Below are 21337 nucleotides of genomic sequence, written 5' to 3'. Positions count from 1 at the left end.
GGTGCCCAAACAGTTCTTGAAGGTATGATCAATCAGTAGCATGAACCTTCCCTCCAATTTAAACCCAGCACACATTTATGAGTACCTCAGTGAGGGGGCTCTTGAGTCCTGGACTTGGAATGTCAGGAGAGGGAAAAACTTCGCTGCATAGCCCTCCTCATAAAATGGGACAGCAGTTGACGGCTCTGAGGGTTAAAGGACGGTGCCTCAGAGCACGTGGCACACAGTCTGTGTGCAGAGAACTTCACTGGACGGAGGAAGCGGGGAGCTGTGCGGTGCCTCACCGAGAGGACAGAGCCCTGAGGTGAGCTAAGGAAAACCTACAACCCTTACCTGACTGGCTTATGAAAAAGCAAACGTCATCCCTGAACACAGGTGTGTTCCTGTCCAGAAAATCACTAGCAAGTTCAACCATCACGGGGAGCTCGGTCAGTTCCTCCAAAACTTGCCGCGTCTGAAGCCAACAAAAAAGGGAACTAAAGTCAGTTACAGACACTGTGGGGACAAAAACAGCTGAGCTTCTAAGATACTGCTGCATACAGGTGGGCAGGGAAACTCAGGCATTCACAGGCCCAACTGCAGGAGAAAGGGCTCCACGCCAGTTCTCACAGTGGCTCATGGCAGCAAATTTGGAAGGCCAAACACAGGACAGAATCTAAGACTCATCCTGCCCTAGCTGACACTGCCTCCCAGGCACTATCGAGGGTCCAGCCTGTCGCACTTACAGCCACAGCGGCGTGGTAGCTGGTCCCACAGCCAATCACAATGAGCCGTCGGCATCGTCTGATCTCCTTCAAGTGGTCTTTCAAGCCACCCAGGAGCACTGCAGGACACACGCAGGGCATTAATGCTGACACGACACAGGGACCACACGTAGGCCTGGGGCTCGGATGAGGGATTACCTGTGTTGGTCTCAAAATTCACTCGACCTCTCATGGTATTGAAAACTGATTCTGGCTGTTCAAATATCTCCTTTTGCATAAATGCACTGAAGTTGCCTGGTCAAACGAACATCAACAATATGAGTCAACTTTAATTTTGTTACACTACCACTGCTTAGCTTTTAATCAAGAAGAAAAGTTGTTACGCAGTCACAGGGACACGTATAAAGGCCACTACAGATCACGAAGGGTATCTACAGGTATTGTCCCATTTGAGACTCATGGTGACGAGTCAGGTCGGGTATGATTACTGACTTCAGTGTGCATATCATACCCTGCAGCTTGAGGGAGGGAGGGATGTAAGCAACAAATGCGTGGCTAGCCTTCCTGGGCCCTGCTGCTCTTAGCAAGGCCACAAGAAAGTACAGTGCTTACTTCCTACTACCCCTCTACCTAGGAAAGTGCCCATGAAGCAAGTCCAAGGAAATAGGCCGCTTTTCAAAACCAAATACACTCCTAACTTCTGTATTGAAACAAAAAACAAAAAAACCTTTTGAGCCACATATTCCCAGGGCTCTGGTCTGAATGAAACCAGATACTACCCCAGACCTCCTGACAGGTGTTATGTCTGATGCCTGTCAACAGGTATGCAGACAGGCTGGGAGTTCCTCTGTGACCCACAGATGCATGATGTCCAGCACTGCAGTGTCCTTGAATGCTGCCCTCGGCAGAGGACTTGTAGAAAGAGTGACATGAAGCAAACAGAGCAAGTGAGGAGAGGTGGGGGCTGCTGCAGATACAGATCAGGGAAGAGCTCTCTGAGGGAGTGACGTTTCAGGGGAAATGATCCACAGAAGCCAGTCCTGTGAGAAGCTGAGTGCCGCGCCCCCCCAAGTAAGCAAGCATTCGACGTGTCTGAGTAACGGTGAGGAGGGCAGGATGGGTGGACAGAGGTACAGTGAGAAAGGGGTGCATGAGGTGGTGCCCGGCTGGGTGTGGGTGGTTGTGGGCTGTTGCTGGGAGTGTGAGCAGTGGGAAGCCATCGGAGGGCTTTATGCAGCAGGGTAAGAGGGTATGAATGGCGCTCTTAAAAGTTTACCCCGGTGGCCCTGTGGAGAAGAGTGTGCAGGGAGACCAGTGTGGGTGCAGGAAGATGGGCTCCCCTGGCAAGGAGAGAGTAGTCCACAGCCTCCTGTTACCGCAGGCCTGTAGGAATGTATCCTAGAGAGTTCTAAAGGGAGGTAGTTGACGGACTGGGGCCAGATCAAGCAGGAAGACCTTGTGCCTGGACACAATCAGAAGTTCCCTTTGGCCAGACACCCCACAGTCCCTGAGCTGCATGAACCACAGACCACCTGCAGCCCCACCCCAGTGCTTAGGGCAGGCAGGAAGGCTGTGGTGCCCACCCTGGACAGAGTCTCCCCCACGTAATACATGCCCCTGAGGTTGCTGCACAGGGACTCTCAAAAGACACTTGCCTTTCATGATTTGCTGCAATTCCATCTGCAAGGTCTGGATGGCTCGAGATGGGTCATCACTAGCCAAACGCTTGACGCGGTGAATAGAGAGTTTCCCATCAGCCACTGCGGCAATGTCATCATCCTCAAGGAAGATGACCCGGTTGGTGTGCTCTATGATAGCACTGGAGCGAGGAAAAAGCGGGCGTCAGAGACAGGGCCCACCCCTGACAGTTACTCACTGCGTCTCAACTATGGGTCCGTATGGGTAGCACTGAATAGCACTTTACAATATGCCGTATTTACACTAATTCATACCTCCCACCCCTCCATCCCCCAGAGTTACTTTGAAGCCAGCCCCAGACATCAAATCATCTGTAAACCTTTTGGCTTATAGCTCTAAAAGATAAGAATTATTTTGTAACCTTACTCAAATACCATTATCACGTCTAAGAGTAATAGTTATTCCTCCATGTCATCAAATATCCAGTATGTTCAAATTTCCCCAATAATCTCATAGATGTCCTTTTATAATTGTTTTCTTCAAATCAGGATCCAAATAACGTCAACTTTGGAGACTGTTCAAGAACTAACACATTATTCTGAATCATAAAGGGAAAGGATGAACATTTATCTTGCCTTCCCAAATGATCTGTCTTTCAGAATAATCACATTTGAAGAAGGCAAGTTTCTCTTTATAGGAGGGAAATACAGCTAATAAAGAAGGAATGACAGAATTATAATAATCAACCTATGAACTTATAATTCTCAATAGCCCTAATCAAGGTCTATCAGTGGCCACTGACACAAAGAGATGAAAATCTGAGAGCTGCTTTATAATGGATGAAAGAGGCCGGTGATACGGATTTTAACAGTACTACAAAAAGACAACGAAACTTAGTGCCTCCTGATGGAAGTACACACTACCTATTCAATAGTCTTGCCAAAAAAAAAAAAAAAAAATCAAACCTGATGATCAAGCTTCTAGATACCTGTAAACTCCTGTTTGCAGGAAATACAGAAGAACATGGAGGAGGCACGCCAGAAAATCCATTTAGTGGGAAACTCATTCGGACAAATGACTTCTCTTAGACACACATAGACATGTATGCAAGCAAAGGCGGTGGGGGGGGGGGCGGGGACTTAAGGCAACTATAAGATCTATCCATTAATGAAATGTGCAGTCATCGTGTTTATTTTTAAATTAACTTTCGCTGTGTGGAAAGTAATGATTTTTCCCTTGAGATGGTAAATGAAAAAGAAAGGTAATCAATAGTACAGGTGGTACACAGATATGGCAAAAGCCATGAAGGTGGGCTTTCCTGGTGGTTCAGACAGTAAAGAATTCGCCTGCAAATGCAGGAGATCCCTGGGTCAGGAAGATCCCCTGGAGAAGGGAATGGCTACCCACTCCAGTATTCCTGCCTGGAGAATTCCAGGGACAGTCTAGCCTGGCAGGCGATAGTCCATGGGGTTGCAAAGAGTTAGACGTGACTGGACGACTAACACTTAACACTATGAATGTGGTACTTGAAGGACCATGAGAGAAAAAAACCCTCATTTCACCAAGGGCTACACCAATATGTACCCTGTGCAGAAAAATGAGCACTTAAAACTGCTGATGCAAAGTTAAAAAAAGGAAACAATCAAGTTTATGGCTCTAAGAGAGGCAGCTCCAGATCCTAGCAAAGAAAGATAGAGTAGGATGGAAAGCCCTTGCACTAGAAATAGTATTTTAAACAATATATGTTCTTTGAATAAAAAGCAGAAATCACAGTCAACAAGAGGAAGAAGTAAAAACTGGCCTGATTCAGTCTCCAATAAAGAAATACTGCTTACACTGTACTTTCCTTCAGACAGGGCTTACTACGTGTGTTTGATTTACGTGTGCATGTAACCTGCATGTTTAAATATAGTCATTGTTTTAGTTTACAGAATGGATGGGGAGTCATCAAGATTACAGGCCCAGGGGTTAGACCTGAGGTGGAGTCCTCCTCCCTGTCTCTCACCAGCCTGTGGCCTTGGACAGCACAGACATGACCCCTCTAAGCCCGTCTTGGGCTCCTCAACTTCAAGACGGCAGGTGACCACTGTGCCCTCCCCAGCGGGCTGCTGTGACGCCTGCACGCGAGAGCCTTGGCGAAGCCCTCCGGGCAGTGTCCAGCTCTCAGTGCCCAGTGCATGCTGGCCACCGTTGTCACGAGAGCACCCGGCATGCCTTCACAGACGAGAGGGTCACCACCACTCCCGTTTTCCAGTATGTACTTTTTCATCTATACACAGCACACTGCAGAATCACTTTTTTAAGTTCCAAAAAACTTACACAAACAAAAGAATGTCAAAGATTTAAAGACAGCATTGAATTTACAGATTAATTTAAAAAGAGTCAATTTCTTTAAAAATAATTTTAAATTATTAAATTAACTGTAAACTGATTAATGTCTTCATAATAATATTAAGCCTTCCTACCAAGGAATGTGGTAATCTCTCCCTTTATTCAAATCTCTTCTTCTTTCTCATGGTAAGCTTTTGCAGTCTTTTCCAAACAGGTTCTGAATTATTTTTATTTAAATTTATTTTAGGGCTGCCCTGGTAGCTCAGCTGGTAAAGAATCTGCTTGCAATGCAGGAGACCCCAGTTCAATTCCTGGGTCAGGAATATTCTTGGGCTTTCCTGGTGGTTCAGACGCTAAAGAATCCGCCTGCAATGTGGGAGAGCTGGGTTCAGTCCCCCGGTTTGGAAGATCTCCTGGAGAAGGGAACAGCTACCCACTCCAGTATTCTGGCCTGGAGAGTTCCATGGACTCTATAGTCCATGGAGTTGCAAAGAGTCGGACATGACTTTCTTACCAAGGAGTGTGGAATCTCTCCCTGTATTCAGATCTCTTCTTGTTTCTCATAGTAAACTTTTGCAGTTTTCTCCAAACAGGTTCTGAATTATTTTTATTTAAATTTATTTTAAGGGATTACAACTTTTTTTTTCAGCCATGGTAAATAGATTACTTTTTTTCGTTCAACAAAGGTTTGCTGAGAGCCAGCCGTACCAGTCACTTATGGAGACATGAGTAGGGGACAGGCTGGATGTAGTCCCCTACTACCCATCTCATTGAGCTGACAGCAAAGCGGCTACTGCTGGAATGCCAAATTTCCACATCTTTATACTCTGAAGAGCCATGAATATTACTTCTGACAGCCTTTCAGGTGGATTTTATATAATCATATAAAAGTATATAATCATATTGCCTATAAATAATTGCTTAATCTTTCACATACTTACGGCTTTTTTTTTTTTAGAAACATCTACCATACTTCACTGAATATAAGGTAATATTGATCTTAAGATTGTGATTATTTCATGCACTTCTAAAAAATTAAAACTATAGCAAATTATAATTGTAAGATGCTACTCATAGATACTGGGCTTTCCTTGTGGCTCAGCTGGTAAAGAATCTGCCTGCAATGTGGGAGACCTGGGTTCGATTCCTGGGTAGGGAAGATCCCCTGAAGAAGGGAAAGGCTACCCACCCCAGTATTCTGGCCTGGAGAATTCCATGGGGATAGTCCATGGGGTCGCAAAGAGTTGGACACGACTGAGCGACTTTCACTTTCACTCGTAGATACTAAAATCTATAAAATAACTATATATCTTAGAACCATTGAAATATTAACTTCTTATTGAAATGGTGCACTAAGAAACACCGTCTGGGAGCTGCTGCCCTTCCCTAATCAGCATTAAGTACAATGCTGGCTGCGGGCTGAAATAGGCCTGGCAGCCTGGGCTGCAAGCTCCTGCTACTCCATGCTTCCCAGGAGGCCTCACCTGGTGTCTTCCTTGCTCCACATCGAGGCCCTACCAGAGGGTGGTGGGGAAAAAAGGCATAATAAAGACTTGGATCCAGGAGGTAGGGTGGTGGTGTTTATGATGGTTTTCTAGGGCTTCCCTGGTAGCTCAGCTGGTAAAGAATCTGCCTGCAATGCAGGAGACCCAGTTCGATTCCTGGATTGGGAAGATCCCCTGGAGGAGGGCATGGGACCCACTCCAGTGTTCTTGCCTGGAGCATCCTCATGGACAGGGAAGCCTGGCGGGCTACAGTCCATGGACTTGCAAAGAGTCAGACACGACTGAGCGACTAAGCGCACATGATGGTTTTCTATTTCAACCAGCAGGAAAGTGCTGCTGTCTTTTCTGAGTGTATTTGTGTGTATCCATTTTTTGGATATGCTAAAATGGGCATGAAGCGTACTTTCTCAAGTTTCAGAATTACTGTTTGGTGTACTGATGAGAACGTGGACTTTGGGATCCTTTGGGCCAGAACCCTCAATCTTGGCTCTTTTATCAATGGTCAGACTCTGGTAAAGGCAGGCAAGGTTCAGGAAGGACCGAAGGTCTGGAGACACTTGCCCCATCTAAAGAAGCAGCCTTTGAATGGCCCCTGAAGGACTGGAGGGAACTGTCTGGTGTGCTCAAATCTGCTGGTTTTCCAGAAAGTTAGACATTTAGATTTTTATGGAAAATTTCCCAGTTTTACAATGTCGGCAACTAATTCAATTATTCCGTGCAGCCCCACACACTGTTAGATCAGTGGGCTTCGCCTTTGGCCACCAGGGCTGCTGATGCCAGCCAGGCCAAAAGCGGTCACTGGGCAAGGACTCCCTCGGGAGGGCCGTCACCTCTTCCCCTTGCTGAGCCTTGAGAAAACAGCTCAAATGGGGGGTAAGTAAGAAAGGAGGGGGTTCAGCCAGTCTTTCTTGATTATATCATCCTTGGAAAGAAAGGAAACAAGGTCTAGCTACCTTGCATCAGAAGCAAAAAAGAATTCCACTGCTTTATCGCCCACAGCGTGAAGGCAGGTCGAGCTGTCCAGCCTCTTCATCCTTGTTTTACAGATATTCTTCACATTCTCAATATTGCCTAGAAAATGAAGGGAAGGATCACAAATCCTGTTCAAACTATTTCCTCTGAACAACAGGAGGAAGCCAGCTTCCCCTCTGAATATGTGTGCAGAAATGTGCAAGTTTTAGCTTCGTCTGTATCAGCCAAATTGTGTAAAAGATCTCCAAATAGGAAGAGCTCTGAATTGATTGCTAACAAAACAAACCAAACCAACACTCAAATCACGACATGGGTGCCTTTATGTAACAGAACCTCATGCGGCTCTTGTGGCTTGTGTGCATATTTGAAAAGATACACGATAAAAAGCTTTTGAAAACATGGAGCCAAGTCTCAGTTGCATGAAAACCATTTGGACCTGGTCCCAGCAGAGTGAAGGGACGTATCCTGCCTCTGTGGGGAGCTGCTGCCTCCAGAACAGTGTCGTGCTGCTCAAGCCCTTCTCAAGAAACTTACGTGTCCTATATAAAACGGGGATCTGTTCTGTGGAGAGTTTGTATTTGCTCCTTACTCCGATGAGTAGGGGACTGCCTCTCCTGTAAGGATAAGAGGGAACTGAATTACCTATTGCCTTGACACCCTGGGCTGGGCTGGGTGTCCTCTGAACACTGAGACGGTACCCACATTGAGCCCCCTTCCTAGGGCAAAGTAACCCCAAGACATCCCAAAGATTGTCCCAGAAGTTTTAGAACCACTAATTACAGATAATTTAGAAAAATAAAGCTTTATTGCTTCTTCACACTACCTTCTTCTGCATTCAAAATAGTAACATCACAATAGATTTTAAAAGGAGTTTCAAAATGTAACAGAGACCAACTAGCATTTTATAATTCTATAATTTGAAAGACTTAAATTCCAAATAGCAATTTAGTTCCTGATCCAGAAAAAATAAAATTATAGTACATTCACATAATTTCCTGCCTTGCTATTGTGATAGTCTGGGCCACAGGCACATTCTCCAGGGCTCCCCAGGGCCTTCAGCAGGAAGCCTGCAACCATAGGGCACCCTAGGTCCTACAGAGCTGAGCCTCTGGCCACCTCCCAACTCCCCACCAGCTCCTGGCTTTCATGGGGTAGGGTCCAAACAACCTTGTTCGCTGCGGTCACCCAGGCCTGGCACATAGAAAGTGTCAGTAGGTACCCACTGAGACTAGAGGAGCCTTAAGTCCCACCAGTGCCCCTCCCTGCCACCACCCTGGCCTAAATTCAGATCCCTCACTTGAGGCTCCGTGCTTTTTGCTCACACTGGTTTCTCGGCCTGCCTTACCCAGGCCGACACCTGCTTCCCCTTGGGCCCCCTGTGCACTGCCTCCCAGCCCCCATCACAGAGAACGACATTCTCAGCCCAGCCCTGTCCTCCCGCACAACCGTCCAGTCCTTAAGGGTCCGGTGGCCCTGGGTGCCCAGCTCAGCACACAGTAAGTCTCAACAAATATTGGTTGGAGTGATGGATAGATGAATGGGTAGATGGTCAGACTGACTGTGGATGGATAGAAGGGATGGACAGATGAACGATGGTAGATGCACAGGAGGGTGGTTACCTGATGGCACTCACACACCCACTTGTGTGAGCCCACACAGTCCTGGGGCCACACAGCACAGGGCTCGGACAGAAGGATATGTGGGCTGACCCAGGCCCTCTCAGCTGATTCTTGGGTCACACCCGGCATGAAGGTGATGAAGTTTAAGCTCTTGGCTTTCAAGGCCTCTTCTTTACAGGACTCAAATCAACATTCATTTTTTTCCTGATTTCATGTTCATAATTTTACATACTTTTTCTAAAGGGAGCTTCTGAAACTGACCTGAAACCTGGATCTGCCCTTGCTATACAATTTTATTTTTAGTTTGAATTTGTTGTCAATTCCTAAAAAAAAAATCTAGAGATTTCAAATAAACATCCAATTTTCTAGTTGCTCTTTTAATTAAATCAGAAACTCCAGCCACGGCAGTCCCTTAGTCCCTTCCACTCTGCCAGAAGCCCTGCCCCTACCTTGTGCCTCACGCTAAGTGATTTCATTTGCTTGTAGCTGGAAATGTCAGTGCATTCCGCCTTACCTTGTGGCCACGGCTTCTCCAGGGTAGTGGATGCTCTTGAAAACCAAGGCAAATGCACCTTCCTGAAAAGACAAGAAAGAAGAGTGAAGAACAACTTACTCTGGCTAAGCTAGGCTGCTGCAGCCCAGTCAATCCACGACTCCAGACAGCTCTCCCGGGGCCTCTTCACTGCAGGTGGTCCTGGGGCCACTCACTCAGGGTACTGAATACAGGATGGCACCTGCACAGGGATGTCAGGAGGGGAAAGAGAAACCGACCACAGCACAGCCAAGTGCCAAACACCAGTGAGCAATACAGACCACCCTGTCCAGGCCCGGAAGGAACAGTTTCTGGCTCTGTGATGACTTGGGTGGACTGCTGCAGCTAGAGCCTCAGGAAACGAGAACTGCAGCCAGGGGTGCTGCCCTGGGCCTCAGAGACTGTACCTACTCGGGGAGCAATCGTGAGGATTAAAGGGGCTAAACTAGGACCTACGTTTAGCTCAACACACGTTAGTGCCTGGGTTCAAACTCTGGCTCCTCCCCTAAACTGGGCAATCGTTTCAGCCTTCTTTGTGCCTCATGGTGAATGGCTATCTTGTACGGTTTCTGTGAGCCAAAACATTTTAAGTGCCTAGAACAGTGCCTGACATATGGAAGCATGAGTTGTTATAATTATTATTTCTATGGCAATAACGACTCTGTGTCTTACCTTGTTGGTTTGTGCAAACCAGAATTAGAATATAGCTCTCCTAACTCAAGACTCCAAATATTCTCCCTATTTAAAACCTTGATGCAAAACTCTCTCCTACATTCTGACCATCCATACTAACCAGGACCCTACTTGACTTTATGTACAGCCAGCTATCAGTCTGGATTTCTAAGACCTGGGAACCTGGGCAGACCCAAGGTCTCATGCTATAGCCAGTGTGCCAGGGATATCCCAGGGCCAGCAACTCTAGGCCTCTAAGGGTCTTTCAAACTGCCCCAAATGAAGGGGGTTCAGACAGAATCTGAGGAGCCTGATAGTCACCCTGCTGGTTTTGTCAACAATGAAGTAGGACTGAAAAGAAAAGTTCGTCCCAGTCTCTGCCAAAAAGAGCTCTGTGTTGCTACGGGTACACTGCTGACGTTTAAAAGGGCCACCACTGGGATGCATTCCCAAAATTTAAAATTACAAATGGAAAAGAGGAAATACTATGCTGCAAACTAAACTGGTTCACTGTGCATTAGTTATGGGACAGGCTTTTATTTATAAATTAAGGTCCCCTAAGACAGGAGTCATAGGGCAAAGGGTTTAACAGTAGACTTACTTAAAAAAAAAAAAAAAGACTGAAAAGACCAAAGGGTCACATATTTTAAACTGCACTGTTTGTACCCAAAGAAGCATCTGACCCCAGATGTTCCAGACTCTTCGCCCTGAACACTGTCTCCAAACTGCTCCCATCGTGGGGGAGCTACGGATGGCATCGATGCTCAGAGGGTGGACTCTAGCAAGTCTGGAGCCCCCTCTTCCTCCCTCCACCACCCTACACGGGCCAGTCTACCTCCTCCTCCAAGGAGGGGTCTCTCCTGGGCAGTACCCCCACCGAAACCTCAGAACTCCTCCCATATCTACAAGGACGCAACCTTTTAAGGCCAGACACCGCAGACAAGCCATCTTTAATCCTCAGGTACTTGGTGCGGGTTTGCCTAATAAACGCTGATGAAAACTGAAAAGGAATGAAGGGAGGATTTAGATAAGTGAGAACTGTAACTTACCAGCTGCTGAATGACTCTCTCCACCAATGTTGAAAATGTAATGTCCTCACTTTCTCTGTTATCGAACACATATTTAATCAGCTTGGCAATGGTTTCCGTATCTGTTTCTGACTCAAACTCATAGCCTTTGCTTTCCTGGAATATTTGGTTAGACACACTGTCAGATAACGGTCATTGTGCAATGCTGGCCTGGCCAGCTCCCTCTCCTCCCTTATGACTTGTCCTTGGAGTGACTTAAGGCGAGAACAAGGAAAACAGGGAAGGGATGAGAACTGTCTGCCTGAATCCCACAGCCTAACACAGCTGAGTCACTGTAGTCCTCCCTGAGATCATCCCGCCTCAGAAGCTTGTCCTTGTAATTAATCTGGATGTTGCAAAAAGTGTAGCAATCAAAATGATCAAATACATTGAGTCAAATCCACCACCTCCCAACCACCACCACCACCTCTTCATACTTGAGACGCTTGCGTCTGTCTTCCCACCCTGCATTCCATTTGGTGTATGAGTCCGTATGTTATTTAGTGAACACACTTTGTTCTTTGGATTCTGCTGTGAATCTGAAACAACCTTTGAGGTAAATGAGAATGCCCTTCTCTCTCCTCCAGCGAGATCTGAGAAGGAGGCTGAGCTAGGGATAAGGTCTGCGTCCAGTGTGGTGATGTGGCCAAGGGTGGATGGCAATTCGCTCCTGCCTTTTTTTCCAGCAGGAAATAAGCTGCTTGGAAAGTTTCTGGGAAAGACCAATATCACTCGACTTAGACGTTACCCAGGGGAAGAATCTTACCAGAAATTTCCTCAGGTCTTTGTAATTCGTGATGATCCCATTATGGATGACAACGAATTCTGGAAGAAAAGTTTAGTCAAGAGAGAAATGCTATGAAGACATGAAGTTCAAGTCAGATGTGAAGACAGACAATTTGACAGCTTGAAACTCTATGAACTTTGCTTATATAGACACTTGTGTTAAGCAAACTTCATTTATAGCGATGAGAACTGACAACTGCCACGACCACAATTTAAACCTGAGGAAATAACACATTTCTCCTTTGATGAAAAGCATCCATCAGGCTGGCCATGCACTGAGTTCTGATTTGTGGGCTACCATTTCATGAAATAGACTTTGGTATTTATGTCAAGTGAGATGATTAACCCTTCTTTATCTATTAACTGTCTTCATATCCACTCCCTTCTCCATTTTTTTCATATCCATTGTGACTTTGTTCCCTCACATTGTTTTCTTAACCCTGCACTTTCTCTCATCAGAGCCTATTGTCTTCACTTCACATCAACAATTTGTTTTCAGGAATCTATGTTTTCTTTGTAAAAGACTTCTTTGTGTAATTTTGGTATGCAGTGCAGCTGTTGGGTATAAGTCTTCCTTGAAAGTATGCTCTCCAATTATCACTGATGAGTTAGAGAAATCTTATAAATCTTATTTCCCAGTTGTTTTATTTTCAATTACTCATCCTGAGTCAGGGCAGGCACTTCCAAGTTTGGGTGTGGGGGGATCTCCTTGGAGCCTCCCTGCTTTGGGGACACAGACTCACTGTCTGCAGTGAGGTGGGGTCCACCCTATCATGTGAGTGGGCAGGAGGCTGGGGCTGATGTGGCTGCTCTTCTGAGAGGCACACACCAGGCTTTCCTGTTCTCTGGAAGAGGCTTCACCCTTCCAAACTGGGCAGGGAGGAGCTGCCTCTAGGCACCACAGTGTGAACAGGGGCAAAAGCACCAGGGAGGTGCTATCTCCTGTGGCCTGACTTCACCAACAACTAACAGGAAGTGAGGCTTGTCAAGTGTTTAGTTAATAGTATTGAGTGGGCCAAAAAGTTTGTCTGGGGTTTTCTCCTAAGATGTTATAGAACAAATTTTTTGGCCAACATAGTAAATACCCCTGGTGGCTCAGATGGTAAAGAAGCTGCCTGCAGTGTGGGAGACCAGAGCTTGATCCCTGGGTCAGGAAGATTCCCTGGACAAGGAAATGGCAAGCCACTTCAGTATTATTGCCTGAAGAATCCCCATGGACAGAGGAGCCTGGTGGGCTACAGTCCATGGAGTCACAGAGTCAGACACGACTGAAGTGACTAACATGTTCAACATGTTCAATAAATACCCCACAACGACTCTTATGTATCTGATCCCTGCTCTAATACGATGCTTGGCAAGAACTTCCATTATGCTGCGTTCTGGAATCAGCCTGGGGTTGGGGGGCCCTGGCTGACTCCAGAAATCATTCTCTCTCCCGGACACTCTTCCCATCATGATTGGGTGTGGGTTGTGGGGGCTTCTGGCCTGACCAGGCCCAAACTAGACTGGAGACCCTGTAGATGATGTCTCAGACCTTTGTCGCCCTTGAAGCCCTGGAAGGAGTCAGGGATTGTCCCCTTTCTCCTTCTCATATGCCTGTGTGTCCTGCTCCCAGAGGCCCTGACACCCCTGGGGGCTGAGCACATAGTCTGAGAGTTTCCAGCGGTAGCACCAAACCTACAAATCCTGCCTGCATGAGAGGGACCTGGGGGCATCACTTGAGAGAACTACCATACAAAGAACTATGCTGGGGGCTCAGGCAAGTTATGTGGACCCAGGTCCACTGGGGGCTGACATGGTGCGGGGCTAGCTGGAAGGTCAGGATTCGAGCAGGCACCCCAGATGTCAGACAAGATCAGCACTTCTACCTGCCCTGGCAAGGACAACCCTCTGCAGAGGCAGGGCTGGTACAGCTGGATAAGAGGTGAATGCATACCTTCCCTCAGGCACTCTGCCCTCTGGAACACCCTGGTCCCTAATCGAGAAACAATGCCCAGGTCTTCAACCCTCTGGACCACCAAGTCCCCCAGAGGCTGGGTCCCCAGAGCCAACAGAATCTGTGGGAAGGGCCACTGTGCTCCTGTGGATGCCCGTGGGGTCAGCACTACCCCACAGGCGTCTGCAGATAGGAGGCCAGGTTGAATCTGCCTCCTGTCCAGCATCCAGGGTCACCAGTCTGGATACTCAGGGAAGACAGGGCTGCTGAGAAGCCCGTTGGTGTTGAGTGTGCATCACTTCCGACACACACGTCACAGGGCCAGTCACAACCACTGGGACAGGGGAGCAAGGCTGTACTACATACCATTGCCTTTGTCTGAGCGCTGCGGGTGGCTGTTGACAGCATTGGGGACCCCGTGAGTGGCCCAACGTGTGTGGGCAATGCCAAAGTGGGTCTCAAATTCCACCTTCAAGTCCATGCTGTCTTGTTCTAGATGAAGGAAAAATGTTTGCCACACTTTAAAAATAAGCATTGACGTGATGCTGTTATCTAAGGTGGCTTCATTAAATGGAGACACAGCCACACCAAAAGTACATTTCATCATAAACCACAAAGGCCCCATTCTGGGGGCTTCTGCCAGACCCTTGCGTTACTTAGTACTTATCAATAACTTAACTCACTTACTTGAAATAAACTTACTTTAAAAATAAAATTATAGGTCCCTACCATAAATGGGAAAGCAGTATCATTTGCCAGAAAAATTAAAATACATAAGTATTAAATATTGAAAACAATTCTCAGAGCACCATCACCTGAAATAAACCATCCCATGTTCTGGGCAACAGTTTTGCAACATGGATTTAACCCTCCTTCCCTTTTTCCATGCTTGAATAGGTTAAGTTTTTAGTCTCCAATGCTGTTGGAATGAAAGATTTTTAAAGTCACCTAGGCTATATTTTCGAGAAGGCAATGGCACCCCACTCCAGTACTCTTGCCTGGAAAATCCCATGGACAGAGGAGCCTGGAAGGCTGCAGTCCATGGGGTCGCTGAGGGTCAGACACGACTGAGCGACTTCACTTTCACTTTTCACTTTCATGCATTGGAGAAGGAAATGGCAACCCACTCCAGTGTTCTTGCCTGGGGAATCCCAGGGACGGGGGAGCCCGGTGGGCTGCCATCGATGGTGTCGCACAGAGTTGGACACGACTGAAGTGACTTAGCAGTAGTAGGCTGTATTTTTTACTCTCACTTGGCAAGTCTTCCACTTACTGTAAAGTTCTTCATCAAGAGCTTTGACATTTCCTCTTTTCTTGACTAGCTGGATATGCCTTTCTTTGACTTCATTATTATTTCCATCAATTGCCACACCTGTAAAGTAAACATGATTTTTGTATTGGCATTTGTTTTGTCTCTCACACTTCACTGTAGGGAGCAACCCAGGGTGAGGGCTATAGAACCGAGTTTATTAGTTCTCATTCTTTAGGCTTGCAGCCGAGAAGAGAACCAGACAGTGTTAGAATATCAACTTGGAAACAAGAGGCTATGACTGTGGCAGTGCTTACCAGCAAGCAAGGAACACAAGCCTAGAACCCCTGCTGCGGCCGCTAACCCAGGATGACTCCTAGAGGCCTGCCTGCAGGAGGGGTGCCACCACATCTGCCACCAAAGGCAGGGGGCTCATTCAAGAATGCTTCTGTGCTTTGCATTCTGCTACGTTAGCAACAGTGTTTCCACTGCACTAGTGTTCCTACAATCTTTCATCTTGCTTTCTATTAAGAATTTATGGCGGCGGCGGCGGTGGTTTAGTCGCTAAGTTGTGTATGACTCTTGCGACCTCATGGATTATAGCCTGCCAGGCTCCTCTGTCCATGGGATTCTCCAGGCAAGAATGCTGGAGTGGATTGCCTTTTCCTTCTCCAATTAAGAATTTATAGGGATATATAATTATCTGGCTCTTCTTTTTCTCCTAAGGCTGCTTAATTAAAAATGGGAACAGACTAAATAGCCACCTCTTATGTGGATGGAGAAGTGAACTGTGAGATAGCCATCCAGAAGAGTACTGTGCAGTCACTTAGATCATGTTAGGAAGCATTGAGGATAATGGAAAATGACAAGGCAAGTGAAAGAAGAATAAAAAATTACAGAACAGCATAAGCGTGATTAGGTAAAAACAATAAATAACTGCGTGATACCTCACTGTCCCCAGATGCCAGATAACCAGAAGAGGTACTGATATTGACGGGGGCGCTTCTGATGGACTCTTTCTTATCCTTGTTTTTCCTTTCTACTTTTCCATAGAAATTTCAAATTTCTTTAATGAACCAGCATTATGTTTGCATGGTGGTCTCCTGCAGAGCTTACCTGCTGAGTCATAGCCTCTGTACTCAAGCCGCTGCAGGCCCTTGATGAGGGTTTCAAAAATCTCCTTCCTTGTCCGGGGGACTCTGTAATTCATGTAGGCAAAGATTCCTGTTAAAAGAGGGGGAAATTATACATTTTCAAAACACTTAGTTCATGTTTAGAAGAAAACACTTCTGGGGACACAGACACCACTGGAGGTGCATCACTGGAGAGCTTCCTCTGCAGGCCTTCCGCAGACACGATGGGATAAGAGCCGAACTCCCTTCCTGCTTCTAGAAGGGCACGGTATGCGGTCCTCCTGCAGTGACTGAAGAACCCATGAAGCCTGTGAAGAACACGCGCACACACAGCATGGCCTTGCGATTCCACGATTTCTCCGCTGGACATACTTGTAGAAGACATCTTCCACTGTGGCAGCATTTATAATAGGAAAGATCAGCAAAACAAAGCAACTACCTAGGGACACCTGGCAGTCCCCGCTATGTGAACGGCTTGGTTTGCGCCGAACACTCCTAGGAAGAATGACAAGGAGATCACCTCAGCCTCCCGCCACGGGCAGGAGCGGGGCTGGGGCCTTAGTTCCACTTTCCACTTGGCCTTGTGGCTTGGAGCATTACATTCAACAAGCACTACTGTTATACAATCAGTTCAGTTCAGTTCAGTTCAGTCGCTCAGTCGTGTCCGACTCTTTGCGACCCCATGAATTGCAGCACGCCAGGCCTCCCTGTCCATCACCAACTCCCGGAGTTCACCCAAACTCATGTCCATCGAGTCAATGATGCCATCCAGCCATCTCATCCTCTATCATCCCCTTCTCCTCCTGCCCCCAATCCCTCAAAGCATCAGAGTCTTTTCCAATGAGTCAACTCTTCGCATGAAGTGGCCAAAGTACTGGAGTTTCAGCTTTAGCATCAGTTCTTCCAAAGAAATCCCAGGGCTGATCTCCTTTAGGATGGACTGGTCGGATCTCCTTTCAGTCCAAGGGACTCTCAAGAGTCTTCTCCAACACCACAGTTCAAAAGCATCAATTCTTCGGCACTCAGCTTTCTTCACAGTCCAACTTTCACATCCATACTTGACCACTGGAAAAACCATAGCCTTGACTAGATATACCTTTGTTGGCAAAGTAATGTCTCTGCTTTTTAATATGCTGTCTAGGTTGGTCATAACTTTCCTTCCAAGCAGTAAGCGTCTTTTAATTTCATGGCTGCAATCACCATCTGCAGTGATTTTGGAGCCCCCCAAAATAAAGTCTGACACTGTTTCCACTGTTTCCCCATCTATTTCCCATGAAGTGATGGGACCGGATGCCATGATCTTCATTTTCTGAATGTTGAGCTTTAAGCCAACTTTTTCACTCTCCTCTTTCATTTTCATCAAGAGGCTTTTTAGTTCTTCACTTTCTGCCATAAGGGTGGTGTCATCTGCACATCTGAGGTTATTGATATTTCTCCCAGCAATCTTGATTCCAGCTTGTGCTTCCTCCAGCCCAGCATTTCTCATGATGTGCTCTGCATATAAGTTAAATGAGCAGGGTGACAATATACAGCCTTGACATACTCCTTTTCCTATTTGGAACCAGTCTGTTGTTCCATGTCCAGTTCTAACTGTTGCTTCCTGACCTGCATACAGATTTCTCAAGAAGCAGGTCAGGTGGTCTGGTATTCCCATCTCTGGCTTGGAGAATTTTGAGCATTACTTTACTAGCATGTGAGATGAGTGCAATTGTGTGGTAGTTTGAGCATTCTCTGGCATTGCCTTTCTTTGTAACTGGAATGAAAACTGACCTTTTCCAGTCCTGTGGCCACTGCTGAGTTTTCCAAATTTGCTGGCATACTGAGTGCAGCACTTTCACAGCATCATCTTCCAGGATTTGAAATAGCTCAACGGGAATTCCATCACCTCCACTAGCTTTCTTCGTAGTTGATGCTTTCTAAGGCCTACTTGACTTCACATTCCAGGATGTCTGGCTCTAGCTGAGTGATCACACCATTGTGATTATCTTGGTCATGAATAGCAAGCATCAAATCATCTCTTGGCCCCACAGGGAATCCTTATCATCAAGGAAGGTCTACCAGTCAGAAGATTTTGTTTGGCTTTATTTTCAGCATTCATATATCAAAACAAGATTTTCCCAAATAGGAAAAAACAGTCATCATGATGGTTCTTTTCAAACTCCTTCACTCCAGTGCTTGAGACTATGAACCCTAGGTCTGTGTATGTCTGGCTCTGGGAGTGTTCCAAAACATCATCTCTCTGTCCTTTTGCCCTACTTGCCTCTCTCACAGTTCAGCTCCAACACCACCTTCTGGGGCAGGCTTATCCGGGCCCTGGCCAGAAGTGTTTGCTTGCTCTGGTGGCTGCCCAGTGCTCTTACATCCTGAGACATCTAAATCTCCTGACAGAGTCACAGGCAGGTGCTTCTATCTTTCTATTTCTTAGTGTCTCTTGGCACATGGTCCTTGTTCAATAAATGCACGGTTATTTGCATAAGTGTTAGTTGCTCAGTTGTGTCCGACTCTTTGAGACCCCATGGATTGTAGCCTGCCAGACTCCTCTGTCCATGGAATTCTCCAGAAAAGTATACTGGAGTGAATTTCCATTCCCTTCTCCAGGGGATCTTCCCAGTCCAGGGACTGAACCCAAGTCTCCTGCATTACAGGTGAATTCTTTTACTGTCTGAGCCGCCAGGGATGCTAAATAAAATGACCACAAATCTGTATTAACTTAAGAGTCCATTGATGGATGAATGAACAAAGGAGCTGTGGAACATATATATGTAATATTAATGGAATATCATCCAGCCATAAAAAAGAAAGAAATCCTGCCATTTGTGACAATATGCATGAATCTTAAGGGCAATATGCTAAGTGAACTCTATCAGACAGAGAAAGGCAAATACTGTATGATCTCACTTATATAGAGAATCTAAAAAAAACTAACTCATGAATAAAGAAATCAGATTAGTGGTTTCCAGAGGTAGGGGGTGAGGGGTGAGGGGTGAGGGGATTAGGTGAAGGTGGTCCACAGGTACAAACTTCCAGTTATAAGATTAATTCTGTGGATGTAATGTACAGCATGGTGACAATAGTTAACAATATTCCATTGGAGATTTCAAAGTTGTTAAGACAGTAGATCTTAAATGCTGTTATCACAGTGAAAAAATTAAATTATGTGAGGTGATGAATGTTAATTAATCTTGCTGGGGTAATCATTCTGCAATATGTATATACATGCATGAAAGCATGCTAAGTTGCTTCAGTCATGTTTGACTCTTTGCAACCCCATGGACTGTAGCCTACCAGGCTCCTCTGTCCATGGGGATTCTCCAGGTAAGAATACTGGAGTGGGTTTTGCCACGCCCTCCTCCAGAGGATCTTCCTGACCCAGGGATCAAACCCACATCTTTCACGTCTCCTGCATTGGCAGGCAGGTTCTTTACCGCTAGCACCACCTTGGAAGCCCATGTACATACATAAACAGATACATATATAACACATACCAATGCCTATATACATATACAAGTCACTATGTTGTGTACCAGTCAGTCCTAAATATTGATTGGAAGGACTGATGCTGAAGCTGAAGCTCCAATACTTTGGCCAACTGATGCAAAGAACTGACTCATTGGAAAAGACCCTGATGCTGGGAAAGACTGAAGGCAGGAGGAGAAGGGGATGACAGAGGATGAGATGGTTGGATGGCATCACCGACTTGATGGACATGAGTTTGAGCAAGCTCTGGGAGTTGGTGATGAATAGGGAAGCCTAGCGTGCTGCAGTTCATGGGGTCATAAAGAGTCAGACACAACTGAGAAACTGAACTGAACTGATATTGTGTACCTTAAACTTACACATTGTTATATGTCAGCTATATCTCAATAAAACTGGAGAAAGTGTTTGCCAAAGATAAACCTTGGAGAAGGCAACCTGCCAAAATATAACTGAGGACTGATAATAATTATATAGCAAACCACTCATGTGATATTTCTGTAATGTCTCTAGATTATATTCAAGTTAATGCTGTATAATTGAATGAATGATTAAACTTCAGTTAAGTAAATATTATATTCCACCAACTTGATGGATATGAGTTTGAGCAAGCTCCAGGAGTTGGCGATGGACAGAGAAGATGGCTGGACAGCATTACTGATTCAGTGAACATGAACTTGGGCAAACTACAGAAGGTGGTGAGGGATAGGGAGACCTGGTATGCTGCAGTCCATGCGGTTGCAAAGAATCGGATACGACTGAGCAACTGAACTGAACGGAACTGAAGCAGTAACAAGGGTCACATCACATGAAATTTAACTTGCTAAAATTAATCTAGATACTCAGTCAAAAAAAGATGATAAAATTATACAGTGCTAAAATTATATTTTGCATTTCTAGGTACTGGATGCTACCATATATAGGATATATTTGCACACAAGTATTAAGATGCAGAATTTATATTTTAAAACATGCGCAGTGTGCTTTCTGAGCAGTTACAAACATTTCCTTTTAAAAATGGCCAAGGATAATTTTGGTAGTCAGTTATTTTTGTCTTCTAGGTCAGGTGAGAAGCACTTCCCCAGCTAAGCATCTGTGCTTCAAGAGCTCACAATTTATCCTACACTTCAAACCTAAACACGTCTGGCCAGAAGATGTATTTTTGTCAACTTGCTTAAATATAAAAAAAAAAGACAGTTACTTTTTAATGCAAATTTTTAACAGCTCTGTTACGATACAGGGGCTTCCCTGATGTCTCAGTTGGTAAAGAACCTGCCTACGATGCAGGAGACCCAGGTTCAATCCCTGGTTTGGGAAGATCCCCTGGAGAAGAAAATGACAACCAACTCCAGTATTCTTGCCTGGGAAACCCCATGGACAGAGGAGCCTGGCAGGCTACAGTCCACAGGGTTGCATAGAGTTGGACACGACTGAGCAACTAAACCACCACGGTTGGGATACAAGTCATATGTTGTTGTTGTTCAGCTGCCCAGTCATGTCTGACTCTTTGCGACCCCATGGACTGCAGCATACGAGGCCTCCCTGTCCCTCACCATCTCCCGGAGTTTGACCAAGTTCATGTTCATTGCACCGGTGATGCCATCCAGCCATTTATCTTCCTTCTGCTCTCAATCTTTCCCAGCATCAGGGACTTTTCCAATGAGCTGTCTGTTCGCATCAGATGACCAAAATACTAGAGCTTCCGTATCAGTCATTCCA

At 45.9% G+C, this 21337-nt stretch overlaps 1 protein-coding gene and 1 non-coding gene across 2 annotated transcripts in view; one reads left to right on the top strand and one right to left on the bottom strand.

Annotated features, from left to right (window-relative positions):
• GFPT2 (glutamine-fructose-6-phosphate transaminase 2) overlaps nt 1–21337 on the bottom strand; it is a 44539-nt gene that overhangs the window by 11242 nt on the left and 11960 nt on the right. Inside the window, exons 2-13 of the mRNA XM_069588951.1 lie at nt 16128–16235; nt 15036–15134; nt 14129–14254; nt 11807–11865; nt 11023–11157; nt 9284–9345; nt 7685–7764; nt 7132–7249; nt 2360–2523; nt 903–998; nt 726–823; nt 334–454 (exon numbers count right to left, since the gene is read on the bottom strand). Of these exons, the coding sequence (XP_069445052.1) occupies nt 334–454; nt 726–823; nt 903–998; nt 2360–2523; nt 7132–7249; nt 7685–7764; nt 9284–9345; nt 11023–11157; nt 11807–11865; nt 14129–14254; nt 15036–15134; nt 16128–16235 (1266 nt within the window). The remainder of the gene's footprint in view (nt 1–333; nt 455–725; nt 824–902; nt 999–2359; nt 2524–7131; nt 7250–7684; nt 7765–9283; nt 9346–11022; nt 11158–11806; nt 11866–14128; nt 14255–15035; nt 15135–16127; nt 16236–21337) is intronic.
• On the top strand, nt 20864–20935 carry TRNAR-ACG (transfer RNA arginine (anticodon ACG)). Its single transcript has one exon. It is a non-coding gene; the product is annotated as a tRNA-Arg (tRNA).

The sequence above is a fragment of the Ovis canadensis genome, chromosome 5, assembly GCF_042477335.2.
Source record: "Ovis canadensis isolate MfBH-ARS-UI-01 breed Bighorn chromosome 5, ARS-UI_OviCan_v2, whole genome shotgun sequence".
Taxonomy (NCBI): Eukaryota; Metazoa; Chordata; class Mammalia; order Artiodactyla; family Bovidae; genus Ovis; species Ovis canadensis.
The sequence above is the reverse complement of the archived record's forward strand: the minus strand, read 5'-3'. Positions and strand labels throughout refer to the sequence as shown.